Below are 20,338 nucleotides of genomic sequence, written 5' to 3' on the forward strand. Positions count from 1 at the left end.
GAAGTTAAGCCACCTTTTAGCTAAGTCTTACAGATTATTTTGAGGACTGAACTACAGGCTCCATATTCTCCAGTGCTTCCCCCCTTTTCTCCTCTCTGAGCATACCCATTTCTGAAGTCCTGGGCTGCTTCTCCAGAGTTTGTTGGTAGAGAGTGGAAGTGGAAATGGAGAAGAAAAAGGTGAGGAAAAGGACCATTATGACACATAATCAGGTTTTTCCTACTTGCTGTATTGCCATCTGACCCAAATTTCACTTGATTGACAACTTTAAAAACTGCCTTACTGTTTTTCCACCTTGGTGAATCTTTTCTGCTTGCAAAATTCTTCCTGAGAAGGACAGTAAGTTGGAGTCAAAGCTCAAACCCCAGTCTCGAAGCTCCCTTTGCACATTATCATCTCTGTAAATTTAACATATTTACATGCCACTAAACTTAAAAGAAACACAGCAAAAATTAATAGACATATGCAAATAGAGATGTACTCCAACTTACAACAAATTTCAATGTTTATCTCCAGACTGAAATCCTAGTGAGCATGCTAGGAAACACCACCTCTGTGCTGCTTCTCAGGACATTCTTTGATTTAGAATTCTGATGCCCAAACCACCTTCCCCTCAAAGTAACCCCCTTGATATAACAAAGACCAGAAAGGTTTATCCAAAAGCACTTTGTTTCTGTTCTGTTACTTTTTTCTAAAAGGACAATTAGAAAGGCCACAGGCTAGAGCTTAACTTCATTATGTCCTAAAGAACACAAGCCCACCCCCAAAACTGCAAATACAAAAGGAAAAAGTGCACTCTCATGGGAAGTCATCCCCCAAACCCACTGTAAAATACTAAAGAAAAAACTGAAAGAGATGACTTACTTATGAATATAATCAATGAGTCTTCCTACTTCACGTTGCCTTTGTTCTGGAGTCAGTCTTGTATGAACAGCTAAATCTTTCATTACATTAAAATCATTACGCATTTTATCAGTCAGACCTTCGAATGAAACACATAAAGGCATATGATTGAAGAAATGATGATCAGTCTAAATAATATAGTAGGTCCTCCCTAGTCGATGTCTTCCTTAAGTTGACCTAATTCTCATAGACCAGACATGCAGCACAAATACTAAGGCCTAGTTCCTTAAGTTGACCAAATCCATGTGTTGACCAATTTGTTACAGTCCCTTGGGTGGTCAACTTACAGAGGTTCTTATAGAAGTATTTGAAGAGTAGGGTGTGAAGCAATCTTAACAAAAGGACTTTACAGGTGGGGCTGAGGGAGGGGGCAAAGAATTCTGAAGGACTTCTAGAAAAGAATGGGTAAATAATCTACTGGCTCCCTTTGAAGTAAATAAATTTCAATAGTACCTGTAAGGTAGCAGAGCTCAGGAATGAGCATTGCAGGGCCTGGCAATGTGCCCCCAGGGCCTCTCCTTCTCTTGGGCTGGCTGACCAAGACTGGCTGCTTCAAGTCGGTGATCTCTTGGTTATATTGCTGCTCACAAGAGGAAAGCGTCACTGTTCATACCAAATGCCTTGAGTAACATATCTCAGTGGGCAAACAGGTGGGGTTTTTTTTGTTTGTACAAGAATTGATGCCAATAGCAAGGCTGATAACAGCTCCTAGGTTTTTAAAAATGCATTTTTAAAATTTTCCTAAAACAGATTATGAAATATATGCTCTACTGAGTACCTTGTTTTTTCCCCTAAAGGCTTAATTCAGGGGTCGTCAAACTTTTTAAACAGGGGGCTAGTTCACTGTCCCTCAGACCGTTGGGGGGCCAGACTATAGTTTAAAAAAAAAGACTATAAAAAAAAAAAGACTATGAACAAATTCCTATGCACACTGCACGTATCTTATTTTGAAGTAAAAAAAAAATAAAACAAAACAGGAACAAATACAATCACACTGCCTCATATGGCCAGCGGGCCATAGTTTGAGGACCTCTGGGATGGTCAAGGACAGGTTTTGAGTCTTGACTTTTAGTCCTATTTCTATTTTTTATAACTTTTTGGCTTAGAAGCTGTTGAGTCTACACAACATAATTCCTCTAAAACCACATGTTGTAGTGAGAACTTACTAATAAAATCAGTCTAATAATAAGCATAAATAGGGAAAGGGAAAAGGTTCTATGCTACAGAACTTTAATCAGGAAAGTTCTTACAGGATCTTCATATTTTTAAGAGGTTCAATTTTAATTAAGCAGAATTAAGATTCCCCATATGGCTTTACTGCCTAAAACAAGCTTTCACAATTTGTGAAGTGACAAAACATAATGACATTGGTGGTTCAACGTCCTTACAAAACAAGCTCTCTGAACTCCAGCTCAGCTCTGCTCTTCTAGACCCACAACAGATTTGGATTGAGTCATCCTCACCAGAGTTTCTGTCCTGTGTCTTAAAGAGCCTTCTACCTGTCTTCTCCTGTACACCTCAATGATAGATCTTTTTAATGCCCTGATTAATACAGATATGGCTTTTTTAGTTAACAAAATCACATCTCCACGAGAATACAAGTGGAGCATCATCATGGCCACGTCCTTTGTCTCAGACTCTCATCACTGGAGTAAGGCATGCCTGCCTATTTTCTGTTCTTAACACGTGGCAAGGTGTAGGCCACCTATTAGAACCCTTGTGAATTAAGAAACCACAAATTAGAGCCTGTCCTTGACTTCCTTCCTAGCCAAGAAAAAAAGTTAATTTTCTTATTTCAAACAAAAAAATTTTAAGTAGAACATTCACATCTGACTTCTGCTTCACATAGCTATACTACTTGTTTTATCATATTATTTTCCTTATTCGGGTTCTGGCAGCAGTTACCCTCCTCATGTCACATCATATACTTGGGAACACACGTGGCAGTAATTTCAGAAGTGTTCCTCCTCTCACCCTCTGTCACATAAGTGTATAATTCCTACCACAGAACTCAGGGATCCTTCCTTTCTATACTTTTAGGACCTAAACAAAAAACCTAACAATTTTTTTTAACATATTCCTCTACATCTAAAAACCAGCACTTTCATTTCTGTTCAGCATTATCATTAAATCTTTTTTCCTTATAACCATTGACTGATCTTCACTTCCAAAGGCCCTTCTCTCTTCTGCTGAATGTTCTCTATTGTATTATTGTATTCTCTATGTATTATTTTCGATCCTAAACCACCACTTACTATTAAAATTGCACTTCTACTAGGAAGTCCTAATAATGCCTTGATTGTTTTAAATGTTTCAACCCAATCCTTTTCCATCTGATCATCCCTGGTTGTGACAGAAGTCCTCCCCACAGAAAGAACCTGAGCTGAGGTCTAAAGCATAAGGGTAAGACTCAAGTCTGCAGAGTGTGTCCGGCATAGAGGAGGGCATGGGAAGACAGTGATGGCTGGCTAGGCAGGGCAGGGGCCAGCTGCAAGGACAAAGCACCAGCAGGGGCTGCCTCATGCAGAGGTTCACTGGATAAAGACCAAATAGTTAACTGGATGCAGGAGCAGTGAATGGGAAGTCACCTAATTCTTTTAGGTAAAAGAAAAATAACATCAGATTTGTAAAAGTTTCAAAATAGATCAGAAAGCAGATGAATACTAAGAGATCAGTTCAATGAATTAGAAAATGAGGCCCAGGAAGAAGATGAAAGTCCATTAGAAAAGGAGAAGAATGGAAGTATTTCAGATAGCAAGGCAGAGTGCCAGTATTTGACAAACAGTGAGTTAGACAAGCCGTAAGGTCTGAGGCTTTAATTGTGTACCATGTATTTGTTTATGTAAATACCTGAGTGCCTACTTAGGCATTGGAGGGCTATATAAAGTACAAAATCTCCACCGTTTGGAAGTTATTTTCCCTGCATTGATTAAGAGCACAGAATGAGACCAAGTTAGGGGAATATAAATAATCCATTCAATGTTGGCAACATCGGAGGTTATCTTTGACATCCAGATACTTAGAACTAGAACCACCAGGCAGTTGAGCTTAGACATGTCTGGACTGGAGCTAGAAATATGGGCATTATTAGCATATCATATGCTAGAGGTGTGGCACAGCCAAGACAGAGATTCATCTAGGGACTATATACACAGTTTCAGGGTCCTGAGGCAGACACACAAAAAGCTACTTACAGAAGAATGGGCTCACAGGTGATGTTCAATATTAGTCAGGGAAGGGGAGTATTTTCCCTCATCTTGCTTCAGGTTTAAATCACCATTTTCAACTGATGTTTCCTTTGAATTTGGTGCTGACTTATACCAACTCCTCCCATCCCCAACAGTGATTATTCAAGTTCAACACAGAAAAATGCTACAACTCATGTTTCATAGTGACCTCTGACACCCAGAAGCATTCTAGGTTAGGCATGGTTGGGAGTCCTAAAGAAGTAAAGAGGTTGAAAACAGTGGTAGGAAAATCAAGCTGAGATGACCCCTGGCCTGTTTTCATTTGGCCAGGAGTAAGATTGGCCCTTCATGCAACTTCTCATAGAATCCCTCCCCGTCATGAACTCTGACCTCTTCAGTCATGGCAGAGCAGCTGAAGAGCAGCACAAAGACCACTAGAAAGACATGTACTTTTCCCACAAAATATAAATATGCAATAGCTCATTTATCCCAATTTTAAAAAACATGAAATATTTTACTAAAAGTAGAAAATAAGGGATGAGCTTTACCACTCTAGAGACAAATTTTACTATTTTAATTGCTATCATTTTCTAGAAATAATTTTCCCGTACTTTTAACAGAGCATATCAAATGGAATGTCACCTTCAGAAAATGTGACCTCCTAAATCCCTGAGGGTTTGGGGGCCAGATCTGTGGTCTCTGAAATGTTAGCATGCATTCCTACATAAATAATTTTCTTCTAGTCAGTCTTGCTGTCTTCTGTCTTGCTACTATGTGCCTCTATCTTTTCAATTTGGTGATTACAGTGCCAAAAACTAGAATCTTTATATAAAACTATGTTTGATGATCACCCAATAAACTGTTCTAGCCTATGTGAACTAAACAAGCTTGTCTGAATTTTGCCAATATGTAATCAAAAGAGTTAACCTGTAGGCAGCAGATTTAGTACAACTGATATGGAGGGTTCACTGTTTGGGTGAAGTTAAGCAAAATGTTAAGTATAGAGTGACAGACAACATGGTAAGCTGTTTACTCCTCTTTCCAACTGTTACCAGACCTACTTTCTTCCCCATGCTTCAATTCAAAGGTCAGTTTTCATTATACTTAAAAGGGAACTGGAAAAGGGAACTTCTCATTATGTGAACTGTACAAAATAAAATTTTAATAATTTGATGAGTTAAAATAAATTCTGCTGTGAATACCCTATGAAACTTAAACACAGCCTTAAAAACAACTTGTTTATTAAATGGTGCAACAAGTGTTGGAAAAATCTATTGAGAACATTTCAGATTTCTATCAAGAGCTAAATACTTCAGATGAAAAAGATAAATCAGTACTTGTGTCTTACCTTCCTGTAATACTCTAAGAAGCTGACTTCAGAGCCGTCAGCTTTTTTAAAGGTGCTCTTTGGATTCTGGTCCCAATCAATATCATCTACTCTGTATGTTTTATTGTTATACCTGTGGAACAATTGAGATTTGACTGCATTTGATAGAGCTAATGTTAACAGAGACTAGTCAGCATGCATTCTCTAAAATTTAGTCATCTGGCTATATTCAATGTTAAGGAAAGAGAAAGGGAAAAGGAGTTCTTACAGACTATGCCAGATGGATGGGGGAAATGACTACATTACCATCAGAAAACTAGAAAGGCTAACAATTATTAGGTATTTGTCCTTTCCACATAAGTTATATTCCCCAAACTTCCATCTTGAGAAAGGTGACAAATATCCCTCCCCCTTTTCTGTGTCATTCTCACCACTCAACTTTAAATCCTATTTCTTTCTAACATTGTAAGCTAGAAAGACACAGTATTTTCAGACTTGCAAAAAAATTATTTTGCATATTATAAAAGCAGTCTTACTTGGTAAGAACAATTAAACCTATTAGTTCCTTAGAAACTTGTTCTTGAAATTTATGTTCTTCAGTTTGATGATAAAAGTTGAACATGAAATCTAGAACAGTCTCACTTCGAAGGACTTTATGACTAACATCAGTGCAAAGCATGATGTTGTTTTCATACTGAAGAATAGAAGTAGTGAAGCCAGGCCAAATCACCAACCTGTCAAATAAAATGGAAGTCATGAAGTAACCTCTGTAAATATCTAAATGTGTTTTGTACATATTTGTATTTTCTCACCTTTATTAAGTGAATATAAAGTGTAGAGTTTTTGAATGTGTTACTTATTTCTAGGTTTTAATAGTTCCAAATAAAGATGTCTTTTCAAGATTTTCAACATCAGTACTAAGTCACATTTTATATAAGTACATTAACTTTATTAAACTATTGGCTACATTGGCCTAAGACTTGAAAAAGCTCCCAATCTAACTGAAAGCACCTACAATTATTATAAGAAACCTAAACAACTTGGGCTGCCATCTTGATACACCTCATTAATTGACGAATTTTATTACCTAAGAGCAAAATATGAACTTAGCATTGGACAACTAATATGCTTCCCCAATGATAGATAAATTATGTGAATTTTTTTAAATCCAAGTATTCTGAGATGTCTCATTATTCAAGCCAAGTTAAATGTTCATTTGTGATGGATACTATTAATAGCAGCAAATCTGATCATTTCCAATTTTGAGTTATCATTTCCAAAGTATATGATTAAGGCTAAGGAATATGAAATTTTCTACTTCATACAAACCTATGATTTGGAATATCAATGGGATCACTTGGGTTATAATAATTCCGTCCAATTTGTTGCAAATTCATGATTTTCAAAAGCCTAGAAATTGAAAGATCAGAATGGTTAGAAAAGTGAATATTAACAAGTATCTCTAATATTGCAATCAGAATGGCATATTGTTTTTTTTTTTGTTGTTGTTGCAGTTTGGCCAGGGCTGGGCTTGAACCCGCCACCCTCGGCATATGGGGCCAGCGCCCTACCCGCTGAGCCACAGGCGCCGCCCTGGAATGGCATATTGTTTAGAGTAGGAGTTGGGAAACTATGGTCTTTGGCTAGGCCAAATTCAGCTTAACTGCTGGTCTTTTTATGGCCTATGAGCTAATAATGGTTTTCAAATTTCTTAAAGGTTAGGAAAAAAAAACCCCAAAAGATTACTTCATTTTACACGACCGATATGAAATTCAAATTTCAGTGTCCATCAGAAGTTTTACTGGAACACAGCCAGGGCTGTTCATTTACATATTGTCTACTGTTTCTGCTACTACAGTATGAAAGCTGCAACTGAGACCACATGGCTTGCAAAGCCTAAACTATTTAATATCTGGCCTTTGCAAAGAAAAGCTTGTCAACCTCTCATTAGAGAAAAATAAATCTAGCAATTATATTAATAAAAAATAAGTATCAAAATGAATTGTCCCATCAGTGACAGTTACCTTATAACCAACTCTAAAGGTAAATCACAAATCCCAGTATTATAATCCATTATTCTCATGCAAGTTTCAGCCTCATTCAAACTGTTTCTCATTCACTCCCACATGAAAAATATTCTTTATAGAGAGCATATGTTTCGATTTGGGATTTGGAAAATCTGGTACATACACTGAAAACGAACGATCAAGCATGTATTGTGTCCCTTGTGGTGGATCAAGTAACCTGAACAGCCCTAACCCTGCCCCTTCCCTTCCTGATCAAGTACCCACTGTGGGGAGAAGGAATATATAGTTAGCAATACGCACCTGAGGATATGTGTGGTCTTAAAAAAAAAACTACAAATAGTTATTTGAAAGATCTGATGTCAACACGAACAGGGAAGTTAAAAGCAGAATACTTGTTTAAAGCAAATAAATGAACCATACCTTAAATTAATATTACAATACAGAGAAACCAAACAATCGTAATGAACACTGCAAAATCTAGCTTATCACATGTACAATTAAACCTATAATTCCTTTTTTATTGAGAAAAATTTTTAAATTAAGGTTTTCTCAATAAAATGTTGGAAAAAGCTACTGACATACCTCCTGAAAATAATATTATAGAACTGCAAACAAGTTGGTGATGTGGGTGGAAGTTCATTTGTTAAAGTAATTGTAATCCTCACGTGCTCTCCATTTCGGGTCTGACTAAAAACTTCAGTAACCTAAAGCCAGAGAGGTAGAGAACCAAACTTAATTCTTATAGGAAAACTAAGCTTAATCATATTGTACCTGTTTAAGAAAGAAACAATGAGAAGTACATAAAAATTTTAAATGAAATTTTTAAAAAATGGCTATGAGAAAAGAATGGCTAAGTGTCTCATAATTCAATTGTATCATTAAGTAACTCAGGTTATTTTAGAATGACGAAGTAATGCCAAAATACCCTTTTTGTTTACGACAAGTCATATCAGACAGAAGACCCCTGGGGTCTTTGTAAAATCTATCTGAACTACCTCATCTTGTAGTAATTCTGCTTCTTTTAAATTTCAGATTAATATGAGAGTAAAAACAATTAGGTTACAATGTTTGCAATTTAGCTTTGAAGTAGAAATCCCTCATCTCCCTCTCCCCATCCAGACATTTGAAATAACCTTGTGCTGTAGTCTTTTAGGTAAAAATAATATTGTTCCATCAAAAGCATGACACCTTCCAATTAGATCTTCGTGTTGAAAAAGAAGAGCTGAACGAAGTCGTCTGGCTTCCATCAGTGGGTTATAGTCAATGTGATACTGATATAAGGCCCACTGGGGACGTGATGTCAATCGGAAATGGTTAGTACTTAACCTCACTATAATGCCTGAAGAACCTGAAAAGTAATTCACAGTCAATTAACAAAATATTGAGTTTATTCTTCTTTGAAATCTTTCCTATCATGACAAGGCAGATAGTTCTGTAAACACAAAGCTAAGTGCAGCAGACAATATGACAGTTCTCAGACATCTGACTTTGGGGACCACTAACCTATCTATTCAGGTGAATTCTTAAAGAATCATACATTTAGGAATAAATTATCCTTAGACTAAGTAATTTACAACAAAACTAAAGAAATTTTGGTTTAATTTACAACAAAACCAAAGAGTTTTTCTAGAACTCTTTAGGGCAAAGAGTTTTAGAAGAAAAATGATGTATAGAATATTCAATGAGACATTTAAAATATGCAACTAAAAACACCTCTAGGCTGGGCACTCACACCTGTATTCCAAAAACTTTGGGAAGCCAAGGTGGGATGACTGCTTGAGCCCAGGAGTTCAAGACCAGCCTGGGAAATATAGCGAAACCCCTTCTGTACCAAAAAAAAAAAAAAAAAAGAAAAATTAGCTGAGTATGGTGGCAGGCATCTGTAGTTCCAGCTACTTGGGAGGCTAAGGCAGGAGAACCACCTGAGTCCAGTAGTTGGAGGTTGCAGTGAGCTGTGGCTCCAGCCTGGGTCACAGATGAATACCTTGTCTCCTTATAAAAACAAAACAAAACACCTACAACCTATTTCATCAAAGCCAAGAGAGAGAAGAAAATGGAAAAGCCATGCAGGATCCTTGACTTAATGTGTTTTTTCTTCCTAGTAACACATCACACAAATAAACATGAAAAATAAAGTACCTCAATTTACTGCTCTGTGTACTTGGAAGGTTAACTCATGAAACTATATTCTTAATTAACCTACCCGTTTTGCTTTTATTTATTTTTTTGAGACAGATTCTCACTTTGTCACCCTTGGTAGAGTGCTATGGCATCACAGCTCATAGCAACCTCAAACTCTTGGGCTTAAGCGATTCTCTTGCCTCAGCCTCCCAAGTAGCTGGGACTATAGGCACCTGACACAATGCCTAGCTATTTTTTTGTTGTAGTTGTCACTGTTGTTTAGCAGGCCCGGGCTGGATTTGAACCCGCCAGCTCCGGTGTATGTAGCTGGTGCCCTAGTCGCTGAGCTATGGGTGCCGAGCCAACCTACCTGTTTTTGATTCTTTAACATGGTCTAGGTTCTGTCTTGTATTCACACCAAGATCATGAAAATCTCTACGACGACCTCCTCTCTCTGCTAATGATAACTCCTGAAATCCAGCAGATATCTGAAGTTCTTAAAAAAAAAGAAAAGAAAATTATATACCTGGGAAATACAAAACATAAATAATAATATTAATTCCCATAATGCTACATGTAGCCCAAAGAATATTGAAGATAACACATAGCAATACCATAAAAATGCTTGAGTTATCCTGATAGCCAAACAGGAGAAGGGTTTCTTAGATATACTTCATTCATAAAGACTTTGTCAAAAGGCAAACAATTACTCCCTTTCAAGAGATACATATACTTAAAAAATCATAACAACTAGACTGTGAAGAACTCAGGAGCATGTGTTTGTTGACCAAGAAATAATTTTTCTTTAAGTCTGATAATTACCTAAGGGCCTCAATGTTAGTATTTGACAATGTCATGATGCAATAATAGCTACAAAAATTGGTAATTTAAGGGTTTGAATCTAAAATCTTGATTAGAAAACCTAAGCCTAATATATAATGTACTCACGATTTAATTCCCTTGGGAATCGAAAGACTGGATGTATGCACCTGTGCATATCCCCTGGCCATGATACACATTTCATACTGGGACAGGTAATAACACACTGATTATATTGATCAGCTCATGCTTAGTTCCAAAAGCTGTGGCTATAAGAACCTACATTATTAAGTCATTCAATTTTCAGAATGTAATTAAGTATATCAACAGTATGATGTGGGCCAAAGAATGAATATGGGCTTTGCCATCAAAGTGTTAAAATTCTAGCTGTCAACAGCAGACTTGTAACCTTGTAGAGACTATCAGTTGACTACCCAATAACCAATCTCTCATTCTTTCTTTAAAAAAAAATTATTTTGGGAATAATATATGTAAATAAACTAACATTTTCACCACCCCTGCTGTTAAGGATGGCCTAAGAGACTTGTGCAGAAATTGTAGGATGTTCTTTTTCAGAAAATGCCTGAGGAGAGCCAATAGCTGATTAGTGCCTTCTGTGTTCTCCATCTTAGCCCTGCCCTGCCCTGCCCTGCCCAGCCCACAGTGCCTGGAATCTGAATAGAGCAGCAGGAGGGTTTAACCATCCCTTCTGAACCAAGCACAGGTCTTAATGATGCAAGTCATGGATTCAGTACAAATGAACAAAAACATGAGTCTAGTTTTCTTCTGATCACAAACACCAGAACCCACAACTCCCTACTTCTGGACTTCTTCATTTGAGAAATAACAGTGGCTTAAACAAAATATTTCAGTTCCTGATATACTTTAGAAACAAGTTATTTGATGTGAGCTTCAGTTTCTTCACCTGAAAAATTGAGGATAAACTTTACAGGCATGTATGATAATAAATATCACTTAGAAAGCACTTTAATACCTTCTGTGTTAGTTTCTATACCTCATGATTTGCAGGGACTCACACTATTTAAAAATCATTTAAATATGTAACTGTTCATATATATGTCCCTTCAGTGAGCTTTTCATCCCAGAGACTTCCAGTTTAAAGCATCTATGGCACTAGGTGAAAACAAGTCCACCCTGATGATGATAAAGGGTCATAAAATTTTGTTTAGAATTTTTTCCCTGAAAATTTTTGACTTGTCTTAAAAAAATCAGTTCTGGATGCAAAAACCCAATTGTAAGTTTCTGAATATAAACAATGATAAAATCTGTTCCCATTTCTAGGTATAGTACTGCTATTTGATTAACTGTCATTCTACAAAGAGAAAAGATTTCAGAATGGGTAAGCTTGGCAATCTTGCTAATTCCCCCTTTTATGCAGCTGCCAGAGTGATTTTATTCCAAATACAAATCAGACCTTGCCACTGTGCTATTTAAGAATCTGTCAATGTATCCACATCCTTTACAGAATGAAAATCAGGGTTCAACCAATGTCTCAATAATAATCTGTTAAACTTGTCATATTAACTTCTAAAATATGGTGGGTACTTAAACATTTACTGTGACAAGCAATTCTCAGATATAATCCCCATGAGAGCAGTGAAAGGTAACAAAATAGGAACTTCATTTGCCATCCCAGGTGTTATTTAATCCTGACAGTAATCTTTACCTCTAATAGTAGATACTACCCTTTTACAGACAAGGAATTGAGTTTCATATAATTAAATTTAAGATCATGATTTTTTTTAAAAAAGTCATTATTAATGAAGATTGATGCATAAAATGTTTAAGATATGAGATTTAAGTATTTCCCACAAATGTATGTGCATTTTAAGGCTGCATTATGAGAAAATGTTTCTTCAACAGCTTCATTATATATATTTGTACCAAGTTTTAATTTAGTAAAATTTTGCTCTATATGTTAACATAGGCAAATAAATCAAAGTTTCTAAAGAACTTCTAGAATTTTCTATAAATACAGAAAATACACATATACATGTAGTTATTAAAAACACAAAGACAATGCTATTTTACAAGTTGTTTTCATTTGGCATAGTTTAGGCAGGTTCCCACATTCTTAAAAATGGCCAAATGGTCCTTTGTTGTTTAAGTAGTGATTTTATCTGACTGTTATTGGTTAAGTGCTTCCAGTTTTTTGGTATTAAGTATTGTACTTAACATCCTTACACATCATGTTGTACTTATCTCCAATTCTGCCAGACACATTCCAAGAGTCAAATTGCTGATAAGAGGGTCCCATTACAGTTGCTATATATTATGAAATGCCAATAAAATTATATAATGCCATCAGCACGAATGCCAGTGCCAACATAAGCAAAAAATACAATAATGGAAAAGAGGCAGGTAAAAAAATGTTCCAGTTTAGTTTACATCTCTTTAATCAAGAGGCTTAACATTTCCATTAGCCTTTGTATTTTTCACTGCACTGTCTTTTCATTGCCTTTGTTCACTTTTCCACCAGTGAGTTAATATTATGGATTACTGAGAATGGTCTGAGTATCAAGAGGAAGTTACTCTTTTATCATTTCAGTAAGTTTTCATGTTATTGTACATCTTTTGACATTGACAGTATTTATATTTATCATAGTTCAATTTATATTACTTCAAGATTATCTTAGCATCTATCCTTTATCTTAATATTTATGAATTAATTATAGCTAAATATAAGGAACTTAATATAAGGAATAAGGTGACCCAGCTTTACTTTCTGAATAGTCATTTGCCCCAACACTATTGAACAGCTCATTTCCTCCAACCACCCGAGTCAAAACGATAACTTTATTAAATCAATTCCTTACGTAACTGTGAGTCTGTTTCTTTATTTTTTCCTATATACAAAACAAACTTAATAACTATTCTTACATCAAGAATCCAAATAACTAATTTTTGTAAAAATTCAGTGAAAAAAATTACAATTTCTAGAATCAGACCAATGTTCTGACTCTACCAGTTGTCAGAACTTTGTCTTCAGTTTTTTGCAACTGAGAAACAGGGCTGGCTAACCAACACATGTGACAAGGTGTTTTATATCAAAGTTATGTTAAAGCTTGTACAACTTTTAATAAAATTACTAAAGATATCAAGAAAAAGTTCTATAAATGGCTTCTGTAATTAGATAACGTGGGGCCCTGGCATGTCAAAGCTGTTTTTAATTTTCAGGGAGAAAAGAAATCATGTCGTACTCCACCCACAGTAGTCTGTTACAGTTAAAACAGATCCTCTTATTAGTTATTCTATAGGACCTCTCATAAAAAGGGTCTATACGCTACTTACTATTCCATGTTTAATACTACACACATGCGCAAACTGTTTTTACTCTCCCTTCACCTTGTGACTTGGCTGTTGCTCCTACTGTTCCTCCTCTCTGTCGTCCACGGCCAACTAATTCCCCCTCTGCCGGTGGCTGCTGGGGTCTAGGCTGACTATAACCAGGCTGCTGACTCTGTAGTTAACAGGCAAATAAAGAATAGCATTCTTTTTATGTCAGGTGGTGATAGTCAACCAACACCTAAGTTAGTAATCAAATATTTTTAGAAAGAAATTTTTTGGAGAGAAGAGTCACCAAATAAAGTGAAGAATTAGCTTCTAATATCCTCAGATAATGAACATGATCTCCCCTGGTCACTTCCTATCTCTGTAACAGGACTGTTTTAAATTTATTTCCAACAGTCTAGGCTTTTAAAGTTCAAAGAAATTTTCCATAGTAAGAAATGATACAGCACTCACAGCAGCACCACCAACATGTTGTACCGTCTCCTGACCTCGGGCCCTTCCTCTCGCTCTGGCTCTGGCTCGCCCAGTCATTTTTATTTTTCCTAGAGAAGAAATAATCATAAAAAAATACTCTGCATACACAATCACATTTGATAATTTCTACAATGTTACGTTTAAATTTACTTGAGATTCTAAAATAAACTTCCAGGCAATTATATACCTTCCTAATGTTTCTTGACATGGTTTAAAGCAACCATTCCTACATACAACAAACTTAAGTGCTTATTGTGGATTGGGCACTGTGCTAGGGCTAAAGGAGAAAACTTACATTAATGTAGGTTTTCAATTTATTTACTATAAACAAACTGATATAGGAGGAAAACGATGATAATAGAATTGAGATGTTGGTGACTAGTTCATTCTTTCCCATTTGGAGATTTTATATATTTATACATGATAACATTTACTGTGAATTGGCACTTGTAGCAAGTTTCTCAATAAGCCCTTTAGATAATCCTTCTACATACATAGGGTGTCCACCTGGATAGTCCCATGGTTCCAAGAACAGCTTAAAATGAACACACCAAACTAAGAATAGCTCTTCTACCTCATTACCCATGTCCCATAATTTCATTCTTGGTGAGGGGCAACACTATCTACTTTGTCTCTAAAGAAAAATGATAGTCATTGATCTTTATCGAAATCACTCCTTTATTGCTTCTACCATCTGCTACATCAATTTCCTCCAATTCTTCAAGGGCCTACTGTTGGCCAGGATCAGCATTTGGCATAATACTCACATATCCCACCATGGAGAAGAAAGCAGTGTCATCCACCTCAGAGTAGATGCCTCAAAGCTCTGCTGCCTGAACCCAATTCCTTCACATTTCAGACAAGTAACTAAACAAACCACAATAACCTGTGATTCCTGTCTATGTCTGTAAAATGCTTAGAATAACCTACTGCACAGGCCAATTGTGAGGAGCAAATGCAAACACACAGAGTGCTTAAAAAGTACCTGGCACCTATTGAGCACTTAACAAATATTAGCCCTAATGGAAAGCCCTAATGGAAAATTAGAAGTACTAATTTTAAAAAGGGTAATGATGAAAATAGCAGAATGTTTTCAAAAAAAAAGAGGAATTAATTTACATGTTAAAGAGGCCTACCTCTAATAACATTTAAACTGAGATATAAAAGAATTAGGAACTGGAAGGTAGGTGGTACCAGTTTTCCAGACAAGAGCTAAAAATCATCTATGCCTAAATGCTGAGCTTGGAATGGACACAGAACTGAAAGATGCCCAGTGTGACTCAAGTGTAATGAATGAGGACAGCTGAGGAACTCTGAAGTGGGCAGGGATCAGACTGGATAGGACCGTCTGTATACGACCATATAGAACTCTGAAGTGGGCAGGGATCAGATTGTGATTTTGTTATCACAAAATCTCAAAACTGCAGATGCTGGCGCAGATGCAGAGAGAAAGAAACACTTTTACACTGCTGGTGGGACTGTAAACTAATACAACCTTTTTGGAAGGAAGTATGGAGAAACCTCAAAGAACTCAGCCTAGACCTCCTGTTTGATCCTGCAACCCCATTACTGGGCATCTATCTAGAAGGAAAAAAAAAAACCTTTTATTATAAAGACACTTATACTAGGCTGTTTATCGCAGCCCAATTTACAATTGCTAAAATGTGGAAACAGCCTAAATGTCCTTCAACCCAGGAATGGATTGGTAAGCTGTGGTATATGTATGCCATGGAATATTATTCAGCCATTAAAAAAATGGAGATTTTGCAGCATTTGTACTAACCTGGATGGAGGTGGAACACATTATTCTTAGTAAAGCATCACAGGAATGGAGAAGTATGAATCCTATGTATTCAACTTTGATATGAGGACAATTAATGACAATGACATGGTGGGGCATGGGAGAGGGGGAGACCAGACACAGAAGGAGGGGAGGAGGTGAGGGAAAGGAAAAGAAGAAGAAGAAAAAAAAAAAGGAAAATAGTGACTAATTCTCACATAAATTGGATTTAATTTTGACCAAAGTACATTATTTAAACATTAATTTTTAATTCAACTTGTTAATATGTTGTTTAGGACATTGCATCCTCTTTTATAAGTGAAATATGTTTGTAATTTCCCCTTTATAATAATATATTTCTCCAATTTTAATATCAGGTGTATCCAGATTAAGTAGAATGATTTTGAAGTATTTCTTCTTTGTCTATTGTCTATAAGATTTGGCATGCTCTGTTTTTGAAATTATCTTTTACTTTTATTTATAAATATTAGTTGTCTATTTTTTGAGACTTTGGAAAAAAAATAAGAAAAAGTTAACTGATGACTCCATACTGAACCTCAGTCAAAACATTCTATAATAGACATACTCTTATTTGACAATGTGAATGTTACTTTGCATTATTATTGCTTAATATTTTGATGCAGCAATCATCTGATTTCTTTTCTGAATGTATTTATCTTTGTTCTTTATGAGGTTTTTGTTTCCAGTTCTTATCTTAAACATTGTTATTGTTATTAAATTTTAAGCCTTTTTAATTTTGTGAAGGCATAAAGTGGAAACCTCATAAACACATGTATATGTAAAAAAAAAAAAAGAGGAATTAATGTATATGCTAAAGAGGCCTACCTCTAATAACATTTAAACTGAGATGTAAAAGAATTAGGAACTGGAACATAGGTGGTACCAGTTTTCCAGACAAGAGCTAAAAATCATCTATGCCTAAATGCTGAGAGCTTGGAATGGACACAGGACTGAAAGATGCCCAGTGTGACTCAAGTGTAATGAATGAGGACAGCTGAGGAACTCTGAAATGGGCAGGGATCAGACTGGATAGGGCCTTGTAAGCAAAATTAGGGAGCTTGGATTCAAGGTATGAGAAATCATTGACGCTTCTAAACAGTGGCAAGTTATGACATCATTTACATTTATCATCACTCTGTTCTAAGTGAGGTTATCATCTTTTATAGCTTTTAACAGCTTCTAAAATTCTTTGCTCCATGAAGATCTTCCTTAAAAGACAAATGGCATTCCCCAGTTTCAAAAACCTCTTTGACTATTTCCTATTGTGTTCTACAGGACTACAAGCAAATACCACGTGAAACCCTTTACAATTCATCTCTAAATCAACAATTTCCAAAATAGGTAAGGTAAAGCAAGATAATCTGCTGAGGTGCTATCATGTCAACGTATATAACTGTAATCGCATTTTAAACTACTTTGTATTTGTGTTTACATAAACCATGACAATGGCTATACATGTACATTTAACTCGCACGTTGGGCATACTGGCGATGCATGCCTGAGTCTCCGGTGATACACAAAATCAAATCCAGAAGCCTCTGGATTTGAGACTCCAGCAAACGCTACTTGTGTCCAGCCACCAGGACAATCAGTTCCATGACTCACCCTACACTGTGGCATGGCTCTTTTACACCCCCCTCCAGAAGACTCCGGTTTCTCTCCTGGTACCCTTGCACGCTTCTCTCAAAGCCTCGTTCCCACCTGTTCTAGCAGTCCCTATTGCGTGCTAACTTCTCGCGCCTCTCATTTCCACGCCTGCGCCTCTACCTAGGCTGTTAATCGCAAACTAGTCCCTGCACCTATTCCAGAGCTTGAGACCCTAGAATTAAGGCAAACAGCGATGAGCTGACCCGCCACCTCGCACAGGAAACAGCCCAGTACCAGCAGATTTCTCAAACTGTTGTGACCTCTGACTGGCAGCATCTGAAACTTGTTGCCAATGATCGGTGGGGGGGTGAGTATGGGGGAGGATGCTTCCAGACGCACCGAGTTAGAAACCGGTTTTCACCGATCCTCCAGGTGATGCTGATGATGACCCAAGGGTGAGCCCACGGCAGCAGCGCCCCGATCGTAACCAAACACGTGCTGCCACGGCGACCCCCGGCGCAGGTTTGCCCCGCACACTTCTGCCCCCTTTCAATTCCCAAAATATACCACGTTACCGCTCTCAAGTCCGAAAATGAATTTGCCTTTCTGATAACCACCACTAGCGGGAACACATCTGTGCCCAAAGTCCCCTTCATCTAACAATGAACACAGACTGCAAAGCCCCGCACTGGGGGCGCGACTGTTCCACCCAAGAAACTGTTCAAATGGTAAATTTCACGTTGCTTTGCCACAATAAACAAAGCAAACAAAAACAAAAAGCCAAGAACCCACAAGGGGCAGTCTGCGTACTGCCGCAGCGGGCGTGAGACGCCGGCAGGATTAAGAAGACAGTGGTCATGGGCGGCGCCGGTGCCGCGTCTCGTTACTCCCGCTCCCGCCGCGGCGCGGCCCAACCCCGGCTCGGTGCGCAGCCGCCCGCCCAGCCGTCGCCTCAAGGCTGAGGCAGGGGGCGGCGTCCGCGTCCCGGGAAGTCCCGCTCCCGCCCCGCGGCCTCGCCCCGCAGCCCCGCCGCACTCGCACCTCGGCCTCGACCCTCAATCCCGCAGCCCCGCCGCCCTCGGCCCCGCCGCCCTCGGCCCCTCCGCCTCGCCACCCTCGCACCTCGGCTTCGCCGCCAACAGCTCCAACGGTTCCCGCGGCGATCCTTCCGCGCACGCCCGCCCCGCGAGCCCGCCCCGGACCCCGCCACCACTTGCACCGTCACGCCCACCTCGCTCTTAGCGCTGGGCTCCTCCTGAGAGCTAGGGGTACGCGGGCTCCAGAGACTCTGGTCCTCTTTTTCCGGGCCGGCTAGCGGACGAACACACTCTCGAAGGTGTGAGGGCACTGTCCTCTGCGCACGTGACACCAAGCTAACGGCGGGCGGCGGCGCGCGCTGCGCCCTCATTGGCTGACGCGCGGAGGCGGTTTATGATGGGGCGGGGGGACTGGGCAAGACGAGCCCCGCCTCCGCCAGTCCTGGCCCCGCCCACCAGCCGCCCACCAGCCCCCCACGACACCGCCCTTCCTGGTCCCGCCCCCTGGTTGGCCCCTGCACCGCCCAACACCGCCACCGCTCCAGTAGTTCCCCGAGTTGACCCATTTGCAGAATGACACTGGGTCGGGCTGGTTCCCTCCCAGCTAGTGAACAGGGTGGTGAGTGTAGGAGGCCCTTTATAAACTTTGCATTGTGTCCAGCTGGGCGGTAAAAGCCCTTTTGTAAAAAAGTGGACTCGATTAGGGGCTGGCCCTTAAAATCAGAAACTACGTCATTCAACAGAGGCATGGAGGTAGAATTTTGTCCCCCAAAACAATAAAACTGTCTTCCAAGACTAGATTGTCAGGCGCCTGTACGCCTGAAAACCAAATCTATGAATGAGCATCTGTGTAAGCATTCTCATGCGTCCAGCAGCGATTCTCAGGCTTCACCTGCATCGGAGGCGCCTGCAGGCTGCTCTGCCTCTCTTCCCGAGGCTCCGGGCGGCGGCCTCCGCATGTGCAGCCCGCTGGCTGCATTTCTGAGGACTTGCAGGTGAGGATGCAGCCCCTCCAGGCCGAAATAGATGTCCTCAATAGGGGCTGATTTCCTCACATAGACAAAACCAACAGCAATAAAACAGTGGGAAATATTGTGCAAAGGAACAGGATTATTTGTCAAGCTGAGGGGTGGACCCATGCTCATTAATTAATTGCTTAATTAGTTATGCTCCACAGAAGTGTAGGTGGTAACAGAAATACGGTCATCTCCACAGACTTTTTTAAGGCTGCATTTATACAACAAACATACTGTTGTAGGTGGGGGGCTTGAGAAGGCTGAAGGGTCCCCCAAACCACACCCCAAGTCCTATAATCTCATCTGGGCAATAAAAGGAACGGGCTAGATTTCAGTGCTTCCCACACTAACTTCAGAGTAAAACTCTACAGGAAGAACTTGCAAAAAATACAGAATCCCAGATAATCCTGATTCAGTAGGTTTGGGATGGGAGCAAGGAGTTTTCTTTTAACAAATGACATCAAGTTATTCTGATGTTGGAGAAAATCTCAGAAATTCAGGGAGAGTCTCTTGTTATTTTGATGTCATACATATTTTGAGAATTTATGAGAAAAGATGACAATTGAATTGAGTCATTTGGGGGAGAAATGGCTTCACAAAGTTTTCACTTTTTAAAATCTAAAAGGAGCATTTTAGAGTAATAAAGCATGAACTCGTCTAGAAGGATAACATGTTGGTGAGAAAGATGTTTCCAGATCTTGCCAGCAGATGGAGCCGTAAAACAAG

General features: G+C 38.8%; 2 protein-coding genes across 5 annotated transcripts in view; one reads left to right on the plus strand and one right to left on the minus strand.

Moving 5' to 3' along the window:
- RIMBP2 (RIMS binding protein 2) overlaps window positions 1-17,329 on the plus strand; it is a 266,080-nt gene extending 248,751 nt beyond the window's left edge. The window contains exon 24 of the mRNA XM_053588646.1: window positions 17,248-17,329. Coding sequence (XP_053444621.1) covers window positions 17,248-17,313 — 66 coding nt within the window. The 3' untranslated portion in view covers window positions 17,314-17,329. The remainder of the gene's footprint in view (window positions 1-17,247) is intronic.
- The window catches only part of PIWIL1 (piwi like RNA-mediated gene silencing 1), a 33,357-nt gene extending 14,464 nt beyond the window's left edge, over window positions 1-18,893 (minus strand). Inside the window, exons 1-12 of one of the 4 annotated variants that reach the window (XM_053588656.1) lie at window positions 18,791-18,893; window positions 14,151-14,239; window positions 13,752-13,866; window positions 9,937-10,062; window positions 8,579-8,793; window positions 8,028-8,149; window positions 6,748-6,828; window positions 5,955-6,152; window positions 5,440-5,551; window positions 1,357-1,483; window positions 865-982; window positions 284-398 (exon numbers count right to left, since the gene is read on the minus strand). In XM_053588656.1, coding sequence (XP_053444631.1) covers window positions 284-398; window positions 865-982; window positions 1,357-1,483; window positions 5,440-5,551; window positions 5,955-6,152; window positions 6,748-6,828; window positions 8,028-8,149; window positions 8,579-8,793; window positions 9,937-10,062; window positions 13,752-13,866; window positions 14,151-14,228 — 1,407 coding nt within the window. In that variant the 5' untranslated portion in view covers window positions 14,229-14,239; window positions 18,791-18,893. Of the gene's footprint in view, window positions 1-283; window positions 399-864; window positions 983-1,356; window positions 1,484-5,439; window positions 5,552-5,954; window positions 6,153-6,747; window positions 6,829-8,027; window positions 8,150-8,578; window positions 8,794-9,936; window positions 10,063-13,751; window positions 13,867-14,150; window positions 14,240-18,681; window positions 18,711-18,790 lie in introns of those variants that run through there. The other 3 variants (XM_053588657.1, XM_053588658.1, XM_053588659.1) reach the window with 3 other exon arrangements.
- Between the last annotated feature and the right edge of the window lie 1,445 nt (window positions 18,894-20,338).

Source organism: Nycticebus coucang, chromosome 4, assembly GCF_027406575.1.
Source record: "Nycticebus coucang isolate mNycCou1 chromosome 4, mNycCou1.pri, whole genome shotgun sequence".
Taxonomy (NCBI): domain Eukaryota; kingdom Metazoa; phylum Chordata; class Mammalia; order Primates; family Lorisidae; genus Nycticebus; species Nycticebus coucang.